Raw genomic sequence first — 20645 nt, forward strand, 5'->3', positions numbered from 1 at the left:
TTAAATTAAATTAATCATATAATATTTAGTCCATGACAACATTGCTCTGGATAAAACACATTTTAATGTATAATATATAATATAAAATTACCAGTTTCAACTCACTTAATGTTTGTATAACCCTATAAATTACATAACATTACTTCCACCTTTATACAAACAGGGAAACTGAGGCACCAAGTCATTAAGTGATTACTGGAGGTCACAGTTCTAGAACAGTAATTGAGATCAGGTAGTTAAGAATTTGTGTTCTTACTACTGGGATTTAAGTGAACAAAAAAAAATAGTTTGATAAACTTGTAATTTTGATATGATAAAGGTTAAGTTGCTGAGGCTGGCTTTGAAATTGAGATCCTCTTGCCTCAGTCTCCTGAGACGTTTGGGATTACAGGTATGCACCACTGCACCTGGCTAGAAGCACATTTTAATAAAATTTTTAAAATTGTAATTTAGGTTATATCATGCATTAAATTTCAGTATTGAGATTTTAGACAATCAAACATAAAAGTAGCATCTTTTATAAACCTGTAATCACAATTGTTATAAAATGCTTAGAAAAGTAATGTAGTTAACATGTAGGAAAATTTCTGAAAGAATATAAGCGCCTAAAATGAAAGTAACTTAACTTTCCCTTTCAAACTTATAGTAATAGTGAAGAATGAAAATATTTTACTATTTTAACGTTAGTAAAAATTATATTTGGTGAATGATGATATTTTACTATTCTGTAAGTAAAATTATATATGTATGGAAAATACTTACGAAAAGCAGTCCTCAAGTCTCCTTATACATATTAAAATTAGTATATTTAAATTAATTTGTCCAGTAGAGATGGTTTGAGTTTGAGGTATAAAAACTATGGTAATACATGCATAAAAATTTTTTTAGATTATTTACCCATTTTAGGTTGATGTTTAGGCTCTTCAGTTGAAAAAATGTTGAATGCAGTGGTACATGCTTGTAATCCCAGAGACTAGGCAGGCTGAAGCAGGAGAATCTCAAGTTTGTGGCCAGCCTTGGCAATTTAGCAAGATCCTGTCTCAAAATCAAAATAAAAAGTAAAAAGGTCCTGGGATGCAGTTCTGTGGTAGAGTGCCCTGGGTTCAATCCCCAGTACACAGAAAAGATGGGAACAGAAAACAGGTGTTTAAAGAGGAAATAAAGCAATTCTTCAGGGAATTAAAATAAGAATACCTTCTAATTGATAACCACCACACCCCCTTTTTTCTTCTTTTTTTGCAGGTTTCATATTTGGAATATTGGTGTTTCAATTTTTGAGGAATTTTTCTTTTACTTTTTGATTTTGTTTTAATTTTTAATTATCAATCTTGGAGTACAGAAGAGGAACCACAAACACAGTGACTTTGTTTCACGTTTGAAACATACATTCTTGAGGAATTCTCACGCCCAAGCCCACAGCCATGTGGCCATCACAGCTACTAACCTTCATGATGCTCTTAGCACCAATAGTTCATGGTAAGATCTTTAACTAGATTTTTATGTAATGCTTAATGTTATTTCACTTATTCATGTTAGACCTTTTCTCCAGAAACCTTGCTCTGATAATTTCTAGTTTTTTAAAAATCATATATTAAAATGAGTAAGTACCATATGTGTAATTTTAGCTATGGTAAATACAACTTTTCAATTAAATTTCTTAAAGTGCCCATGAAATCTTTGCAAAACCAAACAGTTTTACTATTTTTATTTTTAATTTTTAAAAACTGCATTTTTTTGTTGTTTTATCACACTTATGGAAAATCAGCTGTATTATATCATTGTGAATTTTGGGGCTTACATGTTTTTGTGCTTAAAAAATTTGAATGTAAAAGGTATAAACATTTAGAAAAATGATGAAAGAAACTCTGCTTTCCCAGACTAAGTAATAATTTTTTAGAGTTACTATTTCATACAATCTTTAATACCCAAAGTATAAACTCTAACCTCTCATTAGAGTGAAATTGTTTTTGTCATATACTTTTCATTGCAAAAACAAAATGCAAAACAAAACAAAAACCCTACAAGAGAATAGTATGAATATATCCCTTTAAAAGAGAAAGGTAATTTTGCAGAAACATGCTAATATGCTCCATAATGAACTTATAAACTCATTTTATTCAATAAACTTGATATTTCTTACACAAATATGATAGTATAGAAGTCATGTGCCTTTGCAAATTTTATAAAATTCATAATCATTCAGTATGGAAGGATGACTGACATATTTTGTACATCTTAATGTATTCGCTGAATCTTTCCAAAACAGGTAAATTTAAGTCTATATATATGTTCATATATAATTTAAATTTTTTTATAATTTAAAGTTTTGTGCTAATTATCATTGGGTTTGCACTAAGATGAAAATGATTTAGTACGATCTCATACATTGATAATACTTATAGGAAAGAAAAAGAGGCACAGCTGTATTTGCCAGTTTTTAGGATGTTTCAGAATTTTACATTTGTAGCAAGCAGCTGAAATGCATTTTTAGCCTCTTTAGTTCACTTTTAGTTTTTAACAGTCTTCAGAAACCCATTGTTCACCAATGATGCAATTGCTTATTTCCATTTGAATTGCATTCTACTGTCATGATGAAAAATAAAAACTGGATAAAATAACTTCTTTCCTTTTTGAAGTTTTCCTCTAAATTTCCTCAGATTTAATATATCTAGTTCTAACATGTTATAAGGTACGTAGATTTTTAAACATGAGAACAAATCCTATTTATACCTTGTTTTAAATAAAGTAAATTGTCAAAAATTTCAAAATGTTTTCTTAATTCATATACTGATGGTTCACTTACCTTCACATACATGAGTACACCAAACATTTTGTTATATGGAGCAATAAGAATCATATCACTCAAATGAATGCATTTCTAATTATATATACATCTAAAGGTGATTAAAATTAATTTTTAATTTAAAAAAAGCAAAATAAAACTAGCTACTTGAGATTACTTTGAGGATTAAATAAATATCCTATGTAAAAAATCAGGCTCAGTGAATGAAAATTTTGTCTGCAAACATGTTAATTTTCTTTATCATAATACTGTGTCCATCCAGATTATTTTTATTTTAGTGAATTAAAACAACCAGGAATTAGCAGGCCAGAGAACTATTTCATTTGATATTCACACTAAGAATTACACACATACATGATTTTTGTTCAAATGGTCACTTTAAAATTACCCTTGTTTGAGGAAAGTATTTAAAAATAGCAAAAGTAGACATTGTGGGAAAGATTATCTTTTTCCAGAGCTGAATTTCTTGGTTGTAAAAATTGACATCTTGGATTGTGAGCATGGTGTGTGTATTAAACACACAGAAACATACACAAACACACCCAGAATATCTCTAGATAAGTCTGAGAAGTATGTAAATTCATTTAAAACTTCTGATATATTCATAGAACACATAGAATATTTCCCTGGTAAACTACTTGAGGGTTAACAACCAAAGTAATCCTTTCTGTTTTATTTGGACTACTTAAAATTATCTTGAATTTTAACCAAAGTAGACTAAATAATATTCAGGATTTTTATTTATAAACTTTATTCTTATTACCTTCTATGGTATTTTAAAAGTTAGCACCAGAGAAATGCATATTGTTTTTTTCCCTTTTATTGAATGTCTTCTCCTTATTCTTTGTGCTGCCACTTTTGACTTTTGACTGAAGTACTCTATGAACAACCCTTTGGAATCCTGCTTGCTTAAAAGTAGAAGAACATACCTTTAATGAAGTGGTAAATTGTAACAGGCAGGCTAGGGCGTTTTAGAGTATCCATTAAAGAAATACTGTATGATTGAAAATACTCAGATGAATGAATTAAAATGTCTGATAGTTTTCAAAGTACTTTTGTTTCTAAAACATTCTCTGATGGCATCTACATGTATACTATTGAGATGTCCAGCTTTGTTTGCCCTCCTGAACCCTGGATATTAGCTTTTCTGAATAATAACTTTTATGACTATCCCTTCTTCCAAAGTAAATAATAATCTTGACTCTTTATTTTATGGCCATAAACTACAGTTATTGGTTTAATTAATCCTTAATACAATCACATGGGTTTATTATTATTTGTGATTACCGTTACTGTTATCTTTACACAGAAAAATATATTGAGATATTGAATGGTAAAGCAACTTGCCTGAGGTAGTGTAGCTGCTAAATGACATTGAGAGAAATTAAATTCAAGGACCTTCTGTTAATTTGGAGTACGTGAGGCAGAAACACTGGTTACCTGCCTCTTTCATGTTCTTTTGACACACAGACTGGGTTTTGAAACCTGAAAGACTCGAGATAAAATTCTAACTGTTCCACCAACTAGCTCAGAAACCCTATTTCTTTGTAAGCTAGTTAATTTATGTCATTTATCACTAGTAAACTTAGCCAGAACACTGTGCTTGATACTAAAGATATAACACTGAACAAAAGACTTGCATTTCTTTCCTCAAGGAGCTTATAGTACATTAAAAAGTTTAAGCCTGTTTGTTATCTGTAAGGTACAAATTCTTGTAGGGTATTTTAAGTAATGGATGGAATAATATATATATAAAACTTCTAACATAGTAGTTGGTATTTGATAAGTCTTCCATTTTTTTCCTACACCTTATTTACTTTGAAGTGGTTAAACATTAGATAAGCAAAAAATGCAACTATCCTTAGTCTCAACCTGAGACTTGAAGACAATCTTCTCTTTACTTCAACCTTAGTATTCAAGTTTTACAAGAAGTTTCTAAATACTAGTATCTAAACAAAAAAATTATTATTAACATTATTATTGTTTAATCTAAATTATTTCCAAAATGTAGGAATACTTAAATCACTCTTTAGTTGGCAATCTATAATTGTCGAGGGTTAGCTTTGCCAGGTCTCTCTATATTGATAAAATTAGAAACTAAGCTAAAAAAACTAATTCTAATATGTTTATGTTAATTGAATAATCATATTGCTCCAGAATAATCAGAATAATATCAGAATAATCAGAATAAAATAATCAGAACATCAACATTAAATACATATATAACTTTTAAAATTAAGAAATGTCTCTGGTTCTATGTTTATCTGTTCATATTTTATGTCTCTGTGTACCTCTGTATTTCGTTTTCCATGGCTGTATCCCCTTCCTGTAGAGCACAGAACCCCTACTATAATGCAGTGAGAACTGGCAGAAAAGAAAGAGAAGGAAGTAAAGCAGTGGCCAATCTTTGCTAGTGCTATCATAGTGTTGCATGAAGATAAAGTGTACTTTTTTTTTTTGTCATTTTACTGATGTGGTTAAGAGCAAGGAAAAACAGCAAAATTTCAGAACAATAACCATAATAATGTAGGTCCCTGGAGCTCATTCCCATTGGCAGTAAAGGAATATCTGGGTCCATTGTGGGTCACTGGGCTAGGAGATCTCATCCTAGGATGTAACTTCACCCAAGCACCAAAGTTTTGGGAGTCCTGAAGGTGACTTGTCTTGTGCTCATATATTTTAACTACATCTCAGCTTAAATAAAGTTTCTTTTTAAACAGAGTCACAACTGAAGAGGTGGAAAACAAAATCAATGGCACTTAAAATGAGAAACAGAAAAAAAAATTGTATAGCATTTTCACAGAAAAACATAGGAATTAATTATTCTTCTAGAAAGATGTTATGCATGCTTTTTTCTGAAAGTCTATTTATTGTTAAAGTCACATATGTATTTTTATATTCATGGACTTTACAAGCTAATCTGCTTTATGTTATGTTCACGTTATTATACTAAATAGTTCTTAGGTCCAGACAAAGATCAGATGCATATTTATTTAGTACTTACCTGTTTTTACATAATTTTCTTTTTATTATTAATGTATTTTATAGTTGTAAATTATTTTATGTCAGTGATTTTTAAAAAATTCTATATGCTTTTTATAATTGCTAACAAGATATAAGACTTAGAAAGTCCAAAATACAAAATGACATTTTACTACCTAATATTTTCCCATACAATTCTTTCTCTGAAGACATGTTTTTCTTTTAGTTGTGGAAATCTCAAGTTCGACTTCTAAGCTCTGCTTAACTTTGTTATTTTTAGAAATTAATCATTCTTGAAATGTTTATAATGTTTGCCAGCCCAGGTAATTTGTAATATCTGCAGTAATATAACTATTTTTATAGTAAAATACCTTATACAACTGTGTTTTATCTGTGTCATGATAATGATATATGAGGTTATTGCCAACATATCCAGCATCATCCACATTAGCCAGTTTATACTGTGTTTTAAAAATATATATTTTGTAAGTTACTGCACCTCTAACATCATGGTATAACTACAGACATGAGGGCTAATAGCAAATACTTTGTAAGAATTTGTTTAAAAGCCTTCAAAGCAACCAGCATGCATGTTAGCAAATGGAAAAGAGTTTTCTTTTGTCTTTGTATTTGCAAACATGTTATATGTGGATTTTGTTAGAGGTAGTCTATGAGAACATGTCTAACTATTGTAAGTAAAATATATCTTTCTTATATTCAGATTTCATTAAGTATTTGAGGTGTTAGAATATATCTTAAATTTTACATTTCTTGATTTGGGGTGGTCTGTGACTAGAATAGTTTGGTTGTACTTATAATGTCTATTTATTTTAAAAATATTTGAATATTTAGGATACACTCATCCTGTCGCTTTTCTCAAGATTACTACTTCCTTTCATTACAATGTAAGAATGAGGATTTCACACTTATATTTTTATACTGGTAGCCATAGTATATTTTTAATGCATTTGTTTTCATTCTGATTAGCAAATGATTCCTGAATAGCCTCCAAATCAACATGTAGTAGCAAACAGTGTCACTAGTTTGCCATGTAGATAACTTGTAGTTTATCGTTTATTACCATTGATTGAAGATATTTGTTTTCTTATAATATAGTTCTTTTAATTTCTCCAGTTTTATCTAGGGATAATGGCAAAATTCATATATTATTGTCTGTTTTAATTTGATAGTTTATACTGTCACTACTGAAAAATAGCATTAATTTGTTCTTTTTTTCAGGTTTAAATTGATACATTGAGAGGAAACTTTTAATCTAATTAATAATTATACTTTTGGGTTTTTCTGAATACACAATTTCTATAAATTTTGTCATGGTAGCAAAAGTATAGATGATTCTCTTCACATCAAAGAAAACATCATATAAGAATTTGATCAAGCAAGCTAGTCTCTTTACGGATTTGCAAGAGAAATACACTGGTTGTGTTTCAAAATAAATCTTTTGAAAGATTCAAATTTTTGCATAAAATAGGTACTCACCATGGCATTTGATAAACTCTCTGTGTTTATTTCACACACGCACACACACACACACATTATACTTTGTGTTGTTCTGAAGTCAAAGTTTTAAATTGCTGGTAAAGCATAAGAACAATTTTATTTGTTTGTTAGTCATTACTAGAATACCTTACCTTTATTGTCAAAGTTATTCTCATGCAAATTTAAATCAGAAAGCATAAACCTTGTAGTTACATGAACCATTGATAACATTGCTTAGATTTTTTTTTAAGAGAGAGAGAGGAGAAAGAGAGAATTTTTTAATATTTATTTTTCAGTTTTCGGTGGACACAACATCTTTTATTTTATTTTTATGTGGTGCTGAGGATCGAACCCAGCGCCCCCCACATGCTTGAGCCACATCCACAGCCCTCGCTTAGATTTTTATTGCAATCATGTATAATTTGATATATTTTTACAAAATTAGAATAATATTAGATATAATATTTCTCTTATATTTTAAATTAACATTAAATTTTACACTTGTTCTCATAAAAATTTTTTTCAAATTATTTTATTATGTATCTCTTCCAATTACCTATTAGCACTATGAAGAACACAATTGTATAAAATTTTGCCATATTGCTAGATAAAATAAGAGAAATTAAAAGAAATATTCTTTTATAAGTTAGTGAATATTTTAAATGAATGGTAGTTAATGATAACATACGACTTTGCTTTTTTCTATCACTACAATTTGTCTAAAACAATTCCCCAAGTTTGACTACAATAATAATGAACACAACACGAACAAGAATATGTATTTAAATATTAAGATATTCTTTGCACTGCTGTAATAATTTATTCAAAATATTAGGAATTATTTTTTCTCATTTATCACTGAGAGCCCTTTTTGTTCAGATATATGATTTGCACATATGCACATATGCATCTTTAGTCAAAACAGTTAAGAAATGCATTTGTTCCTTAAAAAATATCATGACTAAAAACATGGAACCAATGGAAAGAAAACTCTTTAAGGTCACTGGGGGTTATAAAAGTTGCTATGTAGTGTATCATATTGTTGCAGGAAAAGACTGATTATTGTAAAATTATAAAATATTTCCAAATTTATCTTTGTGGATTTTGTACAGTTGCATTCAAAATTTCAGTTTTGAATTGGAGGATTTCTGTGTTGAAACTCAACAAAATTATTCTAAAATATATATTGTATATTAAAAAGGGAAAAATTAATAAAAATGAAACTAATAAGAAGGTATATGCCCAATTGAATATAAAGATCTATATTATTAAATGCAGAAATTAAAAATAAAATCCCAAAATTTGGCAAATTTATCAGATATGAAAGTGAGGTACCTAAAACTGCATTGTAGATTATTTTTGATTTGTAAAGAGATAGAAATGACTTCTTAGAAAATCAAATGTCTAGCAAAGAAGTAGTCAAGAAGTCATTTGTGTGTGCATGAATGTTTTTTAAAATATAAATCATAAAATTTGTAAAAGAAGATTTGAGTTATCTAGATCTCCATTTTTAACAATTTGTTAGCTAGGTAAACTAGGCCATTGTCATATAGTTTCCAAATTTAATAGTGCTTTTTAAGAGAATAATTTCTCCAAGATATCATGTATTTTCCTTTGTGTGTGTATGGTATAGACCAGGTTAACTGCTCACAGCAATTCAAGAGACCCCAGGCTACAGCACAGATCTTCCAAAGTCATCTCATGGGTTGTTGCCATTGTAGTTCCTAGGAAGTGGGGGGGAATGTCATGGAAATCTCAATGGAAAGTTTTTTTGGGTAACCCATGTCATAGTTACAAGTGGGACTGAAAAGATGTAGTTCTTTCATTATATATTATGAAAGATAATGTAGTTTTAAAAAGCTAGATAGATCTAAATTAATATCTATTTTTTAAATGGAAGGGTTTTTTTGGTTTTTTTTTTTTTTAAGAGAGAGTGAGAGAGAGAGAGAGGGAGAGAGAGAGAGAGAGAGAGAGAGAGAGAGAGAGAGAATTTTAATATTTATTTTTTAGTTTTTGGTGGACACAACATCTTTGTTGGTATGTGATGCTGAGGATCGAACCCGGGCCCCACGCATGTCAGGCGAGCGCGCTACCGCTTGAGCCACATCCCCAGCCCATGGAAGGGTTTTTTTGTACAGCTTGCTTAAGATGTATATATTTACATACTGTAAAACATACCCCTTTAGAGTATAGAGTTCAGTGCATTTAAATATATGCACAATAATGCAAACATTACCACAATCAACTTTAGAATATTATCAGTAGCCCAAAAAGAAACCTCGTGTTCCATACCTTTAGTAGTCACATCCTATCCTCATACCCTCCAGCCACAGGTAGCCAGTAGTCTACTTTCTATGTCTATGGATTTGTCTATTCTGGACATTACACGGAAGTGGAATTATATGATCCATGATTTTTATGACTAGTTTCTTTCTGTTAGGATAATAATTGTAAAAGCTATTGATGTCCTTGAATGCTTCTCTACTTACTTATTTGTTATTACAGAATTGCTCCATTGTATGCATATCTTCTGTTATATTTATCAGTTGATGAACATTTAGATTATTCTCACTCTGGCTATTATGAATAAGGCTGCCATGAAAATTCACACACAGGTTTTGGTGTGAATATGTTTACACTTTCTTGGCTATACACCTAGGAATACAAAAGCTAATTCATGTGATGGCTATCTGTATGCAGCATTGGGGAACTGATAAACTGTTTTCAAAAGTGGCTGATGAGTTTTACATTACAGACTATGTGAGGGTTTCCCTATCTCCACATCCTCCCCAACGTTTGTTACTTGTCTTACTTTATGTTATTCACCTTATTGGAGATAAAATAATAACTTACTGGGGTTTTGATTTGCATGTCTCTGATGTTTGTGATATTGAGCTTCTTTTCATGTGCTGATTATCCATTTGCATATTTTACTTGGAGCAGTACTATTGAATGCTTTCTTCATTTTTAATTGGGTTATTTTTTTATTATTATTATTGTTTTAGAGAGATCTTTAAAGGAAAGCCAGAAGATATTATCGTTAAAGGACATTTCAATTTTAGGGTTCCTTAAACTGCATTTCTTATGTGAGACTTTTTGCCAGGATTCACCCACTTTTTTCACCTATTTTATTGTAAATCCTATATCATTTGTCTACCCTCATCACCTCACCTGCCCATTTACTTACATATTTAACTCCTGAAAGTTCTGTATTAATTCAATCTTTATTATGAAGATAAAAAATAGTAATTGCCAATTAATGAAATTTTTTTCTTATTGAAGAACTTATCTAGGTGAAGAATATACCAAACAATAAGATAATTTATTGGATTTTATTTTAGTTTTCATTTACTCTTCCTTAAGAAAATGATGAAAAACACTGAACATTAATTATGGTGGTCAAAAAGTTTCTAATTTTGGTACAGAACTAAACTCTTACAGATTTTGTGTTTTAGTCATTAATGTAATTATTAATTTGTTCAAATTGCATCTTACAGGTGTTTAGTGGTTTATTTTCTTTCCATAGGCTATTTTTCTCTGTGTTCTGTAAACTGCTGAATGCCTCTTTTTATTCACGTTAAGAAAGTTTCGTAATTCTATAGCTTTAGGTCTTTATCAGATTCACATATTGTATAATAATGTCTCTGGATTTACTCACGTCATTTCTTTTTACATTACAAACAAATAAATAAAGATGGAAATTGGCAGAAAACCCGAGGTTTTTTTTGTGTGTGTGTCAAAGATTTTAGCAGACATACTATTCTTATCGATTAGGTTCAGCTGGTATGAAAATATTACTACTTTGGAAGAAAGAATTAGAAGAAAGCTAAAGATAATGAATGAGTTTTAACTATGGACACTGAATAGCTTCTGCAGTTGTAAGGAACTGTAGAGGGTGATATTAACATATCTAGAATTTAATGCTTACATGAAGCCCAGAAACTGAAGTTTATAATATTATCTAATCTAATTTGGTTTAGAATACTAACTTGTAAAGCCCTATTGAATGGAATAGAAAGATCTCTAGCCTTAGAGTCTAATTCCATTTCCATTACCTCCAAAATGCATTACCTTAAACCATTTAAATCACAGTGTGCTTATTCATAAAAGGGATAATTAATTCAACTTTGTTATAATTAAAGATTAAGTAAAATGACGTATAGAAAATCCCTAATGCAAAACTTTATGTGTTTACTTCTACAAGAATGAAGTCATTAAAACATACCTTTAGGAATTAGAACTGAAAAACAAATAATTTGGATAGTAAGCAAAATTTAAAGTAAAACACCATGTAAGGGTCACTTACTTTTCACAGAGTTTTTCAAAGACTGCATTGTATTATCCTTAATCCCCAAATGTGACAGTTTCTCTAATTATGAGGCTACACATTTATACTCACATTGATTCCATCATTATATTCAGGACTCACCCACTGGACTGTAACTAAGTCTTTAATGAGTTACTAATGAACATCTTAAGCTTAGATCAGCATTCAAAAAAATGCTAAAGGGTGTTGAAAAGCTATTCTGATTGCAAGTCTGTCACTTTTAATTAGATTGTAAGCCCAGTAACATTTTCTGTCCTCACCATTCCTTCTAAGTTGGTAGAAACTGAATAATGAATGACAGATATACTCTCACTTTGATATTAGTCACTCCTGAAGTTAAAAGAGGTAATTCATTGAGCTAAATTAGACAAATTATTGTTCTGATTAAATACAAAGATAGAAATAATATTAAAAATTAAAATAGCATTTTACAACATTTAATTCTTTTTCTTGGACTCAGATGACTTTAAAACAGATTGATTTTCTTTTTGCATTAGAGAATAACAGATGACATGAGTAGAATAGATCCAGATACGATTAGATCCTGTAGGTGGAAAAAAAAACTTCCTTATTTATAAAAAGAACAAACAGTCTGCTTTCACATGTTACTAACTCTCTCCAGGCCATTAGAATCCCTCAAAACTAGTTATCTTAAACATTACCTGAATTAGATTAGGCCTATTCTTTACTATAGCTCCCCATACAAATCAACAATGACTGTGATTATTTATGAGTGGTCCTTTTTTCTTGTTTTCCTCTCTTTTGATAGTGGAATTGGTGAAAGCATGTGAACCTTAAGGGTACATGATTTAATAATGAAGGCAGATAATACATACATTTTAAATCAACAGGCTGGTATGATGCACTGCCTCCAGGGAACAGGACTCAACAATGACTTATAAGGAAGACTTTTAGATTAGTCACCAAGCTGAATAGTTGGAATAGCTGTAATAGCCCAGATGTATTTTAGGTTACAGACCTTTGGCAGGTTTATGTTACAGCTCTGCAGACAGAGCAAAACCACCATGTGGATCTTTAAAGGTAGGTAGGTGTCCAATAATAATCACACTATGTGTATAGAACCAACATAACATAATTGATCATTTTGACATTTCATCCTGTTAACATTTCTGCTGTTGTTAACAAGCATTTAAGCAATTCCTTTTGTGTCTATGTTGAGAAAGGGGGTGGGAGGCAGGTGGTAAGTATCTCTTACTACTATAAAAAAATAGGAAAAAAAAGTTCTCATTCTTCTTAACTAGAGATGCCAATTATGTTTAACTCAGGATAGGAAGACAGAACTCACTAATGTGAGAGATCTCTGTCAAAATGTGTATCATTTTCTTCTAATTTTGCCCACACATGAAGTATAATTGGCAATGTGATTAAGGAAGAATGCCCCATGACTGTAAAGATTTCTAAAGAAGGAATTTACAGTATTATGAAAGCACAGTTTTCATAACATGAAAACCTTAATATCCCTAAAAAGTGGAGCAGAGGAAAGAAAAGCCAGTGTTATGTGAATAATAAATTCCAAAGTTGTATTTTGTTACCATGAATTTGAATCTGTTTTTATTGTTTTGAGGTAGGTGTTTTTAGTTGGAAAAGAAAAATTTACAATTAGTTGTCATTCCTCTGATGAGTAAGCTATGAAATATTTTGTTTAATTTGAATGAAAATAAATCAGTTTTTTGGTCATAAGCCAAGTTTCTAAAAAATTATTTCATTAACAGAAATTCTCTGCTTACTCACTTTCACAAGTGTTTGAAATATTTACATTGCAGCGTTACAATTTAGGCAACCATCACAATGAATAGATCACAATGTTTTTCTTTAATTTATAGTATGCATAAAATGCCAGAGTTGAAAACCAATTAAAATGTGATTCTTTGATATTTTAATACTACAAACCCTTCAGCTTCACTCACAATTGAGCATTTTGCCTCTTTTACTAGTCTCAGTGTGTCTTTTAAAGGTTTTGTAACTTGTTTGAACAGTCTTTTGGCAAAAAATTTTATATTATTTTGTTTTTTCATTATTTTGCTATAACAAGCTATGTAGTATAGAAAAAGTGAGGAACCAATTTTGAAGGGGAAACTGCTCAACCACATAGGGCATACCAACACTGCATGAAATAGTTCAGATTAGAGAAGAAATCTATTGAGTTCAATGAAACAATATCCAAGTATTCCATGAAAGTTGCTTCACCATGCACAGGAGGGCAATTTATCACTACTGAGCTATTTTATTGTAAGACTAAGAATTGAAACAGATTTTTCTGCTAGAATTTCCATGTTGTAATTGCTACCCAGTAGCATCCACACTCAGGTGCTTGAATTGGAACTTTTGTGACTTTTGTTGGAGATTACTACTCAACCTCTAAAAAAATTATGCAGCCATCTCACATGCCTCAGGGACAAATCAGGAATAGTCTTTTATATGTTCAATTTGAAGGTCACAGGGAGGACATGTTCCTTTATTTTTAAAGGATAATTGGGAATATTTCTTTATTTATGAGGAAATGAAAGGAATAGTTCCTCCTTTCCTCTATATATGTTCCAATGAATTTGAGCTGGACGTTCAACTATCAATCATTTGCTGTTATAATTGTTTCAATGTAATATCCAGTATTTAAATTGCACTTTCCAGTTTGCTGAACAGTTGTACTCAAATAGTTTAGTGAATATTCCTAATAATCCAGTAAATCATAGATATGTGTATCAGCAATTTTAATATGAAAAATTGGACTCAAAGCCATCAATCTAATGATGCCCTAACTCTTTTCAAATATAAATTTAAATCAAAATCTCCCAATCATCCCGTAGGGATTTCTTCCATAAGCATTTTTATAATCCACCAAGCACTTGCCTTATTTTGTGTACCTATAATTTAAACTAAAAAGGAACCAATCAAAACAGCATACTCAGATTAAACTAGAATATAATAAAATCAAGGAAAGAAATTTTAAAATTTGAAAAAAATCATCCTTTAAGGAAGAAAGGAATATTGTTTTTGCTTAAATCCTGGAAATCAAAACATGAGAAGATAAGTAAATTTTAGTTGAAAGTGGAAGGGAAATATTGTGAAATTGGGGGTGGGGTTGTATATATATATATATTTATGTAGGTGTTGAGGGGAGAGAGAAAGAGAACATTTTGGTAACATTATGGGCAAGAATGTTACTGGAAAGAAGTGAGAATTGGAAAGCCTGAGCAGTAGGGAAAAGAATTTTCTATTAAGAAGGATAATCTGAATATAGTGTTAGTTAGGTATGTAATAGAAGGATAAGCATTTTGTATCCAAGAAGTAATATTGAAGGCAAAGTTGAATACATATACTAGAATCGTAGCTATATTAGCATATATTTAAAACTCTGTCAGGCTTGCGATTAGCTAACTAATAGACATAGTAGCTGAGCAGGATGGCATATGCCTGCAATCCCAACTACAAAAGTTTAAGGCCATCCTTGGCAACAAAGGGAGACCCTGTCTCAAAATTTAAAAAAAGAGCTGGGAATGTTGTTCAGTGGTAGAGTAACCATCATTTCATTCCCTAGTGCTGGACAGGGGAGGAGGGGGACATGATAAAATATTACCTAGAAACACAAAAATAAGTGATTTATAGGAAAAATTCTTGGTTTATGAAATTTAAATCACTTGTAACTCTGAGAAACATGATATGGTGTTGTCTTGTTTGCATTTCTTGTAAGTATTTTAGTATTGCACCCCAGTATTTTACAGATACTTCATGTTCACTGTTATGATCAGTATCTGTTTGAAGGAAGATGTTGAATAATTGGATTATATGAGTCCTCATCTAAGGAGAATAACAAAACAGAAACAGCAGAAATTGTTTAGAAACAGTGCTTATTTAAAATTATTATTACTTATAAATCAATGTATGTCTCTGAAAGCATATACCACTGAGTTGTGATATTTTTGTTATTTGTTTTGATTATATGTTTTACAGATAATATGATCACTATGGTACTACCATGAAAAATACTTTTATGTCTTAAAACACTTATTGTTTTTCCTTTTTGCTTCTTGTTCACATATAATCAACATTCTGAAACTGATACTCTGATGGCTTTTGATGTTTGCAAAACTATACATAAACACAGGTATTTTGTTTATTTAGATCATTTCAGTTATTAAATAATTATTAAATAATACTTTTCATATTTCATGCACTTGCCCATTAGGAAAGCAAAATGAAGTTGTTTTAACTATAAAAATTTCTCAGTACGAATTGATTGTGTGGAAGATATGGATATAACAATAATTCATATTACCTATAATGAGAACTGAACATTCTCTGTGATTAAGGCAATTCCAATTTTAAAAAGCACATTCCCCAATCTATTCAAATGAAATCTTTATTAGATATTCAATTCTTATAACAGGAATGAAGTTTCTCTATGAAGAAGGGCACAAAGAAACAACCAGACACATTGGCCTTATTATCACTTCCTGTTCCAGAACCAAAATTACCTTGAACACATTTAAAAAACTCTGTACAAAGGGTTTGAAACTGGTCTCACATGGAGATGGGAGCGAGAAAATGACAGGAAGCATTGCTTCCAAATTACAGTAAATGCCACATGCTGGGTATGTTTTTCATTGTTTGAAAAAAAAAAAAAAACTTTTCTTTCAAGGTCTGGAGAAGAAAGATACCTAGTATGTAAAGTCTTTCTTCAGATACCTGAAGAAAAGTACCCTCCAGGAGAAGTGTGATTTGTTTTTGTAGGCCATATACAGAATTTAGACAAGTGGGTGGGGAATGCTAGAAAATAGATATCACTTTTCTTTTCTTTTTTTTTTCCTTCATAACCTCGTGGCTTTATTTTTTTGTTAGGGTTGACACAAACTTCACTTTGATTTTGACATTTTTCACAACACACACATAAGATTCATTTATAGAATGAAACAGAAAATTAAAACAGATCCTATTCCTGAGTCTTTTTTTTTTTTGGTAATAGAATTATCAGAGAATCTGAAGATTGGGGTCTTCCCCCTAGAAGACCTCTGTACCAACAAAACAGTTTTGCATATAATATTAAAAGCTGTTACTGATCCTCAGGAATTAAACCATAATCCCAGTAATTGTCAGTAACTTTCACAGGTAAATTCTGACTTAGGCAAAGGGGAAAAGCATGCATGAGTGGAACTCTAGGGCCCCCTAAAATTTAGAATTAATAGGAACCTTGGTCAGCAGGTGGTTGTCAGGTACCTGAGAACCCAGGAAGCAACAAGCATATGTAAATTAGGTGACAAGTGACATTCAGTGGGGCAAATATATTAACAATCACCACCGTAATGGTGACAAAGAACTTGGCACACATGGATATCACCTTTCTTGAACTGAGGAAATATGCTGCTTCAAATGAAGTCATAGCCAAAGGATCTATCATTCTGCTCACAGCCTCTTCACAAGAAGTTCGGGTATCTTTTTTAACAGGAATTTTTAGGGGTTATCGTCTAGTATGGGAGCCAGGAGAATCTTTCCAGCTCTGAAATTACATATTTCTCATGGAATACCATATTTTTAAATGTGATATTTATCTTGAAGAGTTTTGTTGAAGCTATTTTTATAATAGTTCCAGAAAAGACAAAATAAATGTTTCCCCAGGAGTCACACAATATCTTAACAGAAGCATATGCAAGAATTTTTTAAATGGAAGTTAAGATTTGAGGCTCTAACAGCCCTAGTCCCTGTAGACAGTCCTTCCTGTTCTGGCAGTCACAAACCAGTGCCTCTGGGTTTCTTTCATATTATTGGTGAATTTAAGTGCATAAAATCTGTAGACACAAACAATGTTTTAGAGCACTTTTCATAGAACTTGTCAGAGTCCAATTTATAAGTTTACTCAACTTCCTGGTATTTTGTGTGCTTCCGTCTCCCTCCATGAAATTATTTTACTCCATGATATAAACATTCTTCCTGGAGCTTGCTTTCTAGTTCTGTTTAGAGCATGCTCTTATTTCTTCTGGATGCTAAGTTTCCTTCATTTAAATACAGACATGGTTGTATTTGCCAGCTGATGCTTAATTCTATTGTAGATGCATTTTAACTCTATTGTCATTGTCTGCTTATTCTAAAAATTGACCTTTCCTGGAAATAGTTTATCTCTAGTTCAATGGAAATTATTATTCCTTTTTATGTCTTTCCCTATCATGTACTCCCTACGCTTTCTTCCTTAGAATTTATTAAGTGTCAAAACAAATGTTTTAAACACTAAATTCTTGAGTCTGCCTTATAGATCAAATAATCTGGTGTTGCTTGCTCCAACCTTATTTCAGACTATTCTCTTTAACCACTATGCCTCTCCACATTGTTCTTTGTACTATTTCTTGAACAGACCTGTATATTTCCATCTTGGAGACCTTTGCATAGCCTGCAGTGCTCTTTTGATTTTTGTTTGGCTAGAAATTTTGAATTTCACTGAAATCTCAGCTTTAATTTTATTTATTTATTTTTTTAAAGAGAGAGTGAGAGAGGAGAGAGAGAGAGAGAGAGAGAGAGAGAGAGAGAGAGAGAGAGAGAGAGAGAATTTTTAATGTTTTATTTTTTTGTTCTCGGCAGACACAACATCTTTGTTGGTATGTGGTGCTGAGGATTGAACCCGGGCCGCACGCATGCCAGGCGAGCGCGCTACTGCTTGAGCCACATCCCCAGCCCCTCAGCTTTAATTTTAACCCCATAGATTAAGTCTTCCTTAAAAACTCAACTATAGTAGCCTTTTTTCCTGATGTTTTCTGAAGATTACCATCGTATCTATATGGTATTTTTATTATTTATCTGTATTTATTCATTCTCTATCTCCCCCACCAGATGTGTAATTCATTAAGGTAGGTATGTTGTTTATTTTGTTTACCAAACTCTTCAGCAGCTAGAAGAGGACCTATCACAATGGAATTTAGTAAATATTTATTGAATGAATAAACACATAAGCACATGCTCCATCACTCCAAATGTGCATGTAAGGTAACTTGGCTGAGAGTTAATTCTTTCAACGAAATTGTAACTGAAACTTGTGCAGTAATATTCTAATTCACTTTCACTTATCACTTTCTATAAAGAACTTAAAATTTTAGGGGAAACCTTCCTGTAAGTATTCATGTAAAAATAGTTTTAAAATGCTGCAGGGTCTTTTTGGGCAGTTAGGAAAGGGATACTCTAGAAGTTAAAAAAAATTTAGAAAAGATACCATTGAAGGAAACATGAAAGAAAATACTAGAATGAAATGTCAAAGATAGGTATTACTTAGAGATTTCAATTTTCATAACTTTTTTGGTCTTGAAACTTGGTTTTCTTTGATTCCTTTTCTTTCACATAGGCTGTCAAACTGTCATTCAGATTGCCAATGCAATGGATATATTAGTAACCGTACCATGAATTTAAATTTATAAAGTTGTTTCAGGGCAGTATCTCAGACTTACATTATAAAATTTTCCATCATAAATATGTTGTGTAACAAAATTCTTAATACTTTTTTTCTATAAAGCTGTGTCATTTCATGTGATTTGAAGGGATATGTTTTTATTCTTAATTTGTAAATATAAATATCAAGACATTATAGAATCACTGCATGAACTTGTGTTAGAACAATGATCTTACATTATTGATTTTCTTAGTTTCTCTTCTGACTGTTAAATGTTAGTGATGTAGCTTTATTAATGTGTTTTTAAATATACATGTTAAAATATCTTAGAAATATTTGCATAGAATAAAATAATTTTCTTTGTAAAATTCTTTATCTTCCATTGGTAGGTACATTTTAATTATCATTACTACTTACTAAATTAATTACAAATAGTGTAGAGAAATGTATATTTTGTATATCAATTTGCCAGAAAGAAACCCTGTACTTAAATAGTTTCAGTTTTCATAGCATTAAATATATGACTGCTTGTGAATTATTTATAAAAATCATGTGTAAAATTTTATTTTCTCATTATTGTCATGGTCTTCCATATTTATTCATTTATGTAATATGTACCATTTGTCAGTAAAAATCATTGTGTATATAACTGGTAAATATGTATGTATATCTTTTTTTACTTTAATGTCCTTCATACCTCTTAAAATAATATATTTCAAAAATTTTAGTTAAGTGACCTGAAAAACATAATAAATAAATATAAAACAATCCATTTAAGTGTAACCATACACAAACAAAACCAAATAAACAAAAAAGCACATTTTGAAACATTTTTGCCCCTTATCAAGCTTTCCTCTGAGTGTGTAAAAATTGAGTTCAGTTACTAATAATTTTACTTACACATACATAGATATTAGTGCTCATAATTTATATCAAAATGCTTTGAATCTATAAAAATATAAATAACATTTATATTTCAGGTAGTGTATTCTGCTTTTAATCTTTATGTTCAATTTTCTATCTTTGTTAGAGATTAATATGAGAATTTTTGTCTTAATTAAAATAGTGTTTAACTAGAAGAGTATTACCCTAGAGGCCATGATGTGATTGCCTTAGCTCCAGGGCTGTCAGAGAGGGGCCTTGGGTGGCTGGAGTCCTGGCAGGAGCCTGCAGCTGAGAGCTGCCTTGGGGATAGCCACTACCAGGGCTCCTCTAAGGCTGGCCTGAGCTGAGCCAGGTCTGATGGTGCGCCCTGCGGTCCCCGCAGGTGGCAAGCACAGTGAGAGACATCCAGCCCTTGCTGCTGCACTTCGACATGCTGAGCGCAGCCCAGGAGGCGCTCTACCACCCAGACATCTCCTTCAGCAGCCTTCTGCGGAGCGTGCTACTGCTCATCGTGGACAAGGGCCTCGTGGAGCTGCCAGAGGAGTTCGTGGTCCAGGTGCCCAAGGAGCACAGATTGCAGCCCAAGGTGCGGCCAGCGGTGGGGAGAGAGGGCTGGGGGTGGCTGGGCAGTGGCTCCTGGAAGGCTTAGTTCGCCCCAGGCTGTGACCTAAATGTGTGGTCTTATGTATTTACCATCTGCATTCATTCATGGCTGATGTTGCCCATTCTTGGTATCCTAGCCAGCTATTTTAACAGTGCATGCCTGT

The 20645-nt window shown here is 31.5% G+C and overlaps 1 protein-coding gene across 28 annotated transcripts in view; it reads left to right on the top strand.

Annotated features, from left to right (window-relative positions):
• Adgrl3 (adhesion G protein-coupled receptor L3) overlaps window positions 1-20645 on the top strand; it is a 773708-nt gene that overhangs the window by 271575 nt on the left and 481488 nt on the right. For 27 of the 28 annotated variants that reach the window (XM_021730674.3, XM_040292372.2, XM_078021326.1 and 24 more), the window contains 2 exons: window positions 1243-1476; window positions 20261-20464. In XM_021730674.3, coding sequence (XP_021586349.1) covers window positions 1422-1476; window positions 20261-20464 — 259 coding nt within the window. In that variant the 5' untranslated portion in view covers window positions 1243-1421. The remainder of the gene's footprint in view (window positions 1-1242; window positions 1477-20260; window positions 20465-20645) is intronic. The other variant, XM_078021334.1, reaches the window with a different exon arrangement.

Source organism: Ictidomys tridecemlineatus, chromosome 9 (assembly GCF_052094955.1).
Source record: "Ictidomys tridecemlineatus isolate mIctTri1 chromosome 9, mIctTri1.hap1, whole genome shotgun sequence".
Classification (NCBI taxonomy): Eukaryota; Metazoa; Chordata; class Mammalia; order Rodentia; family Sciuridae; genus Ictidomys; species Ictidomys tridecemlineatus.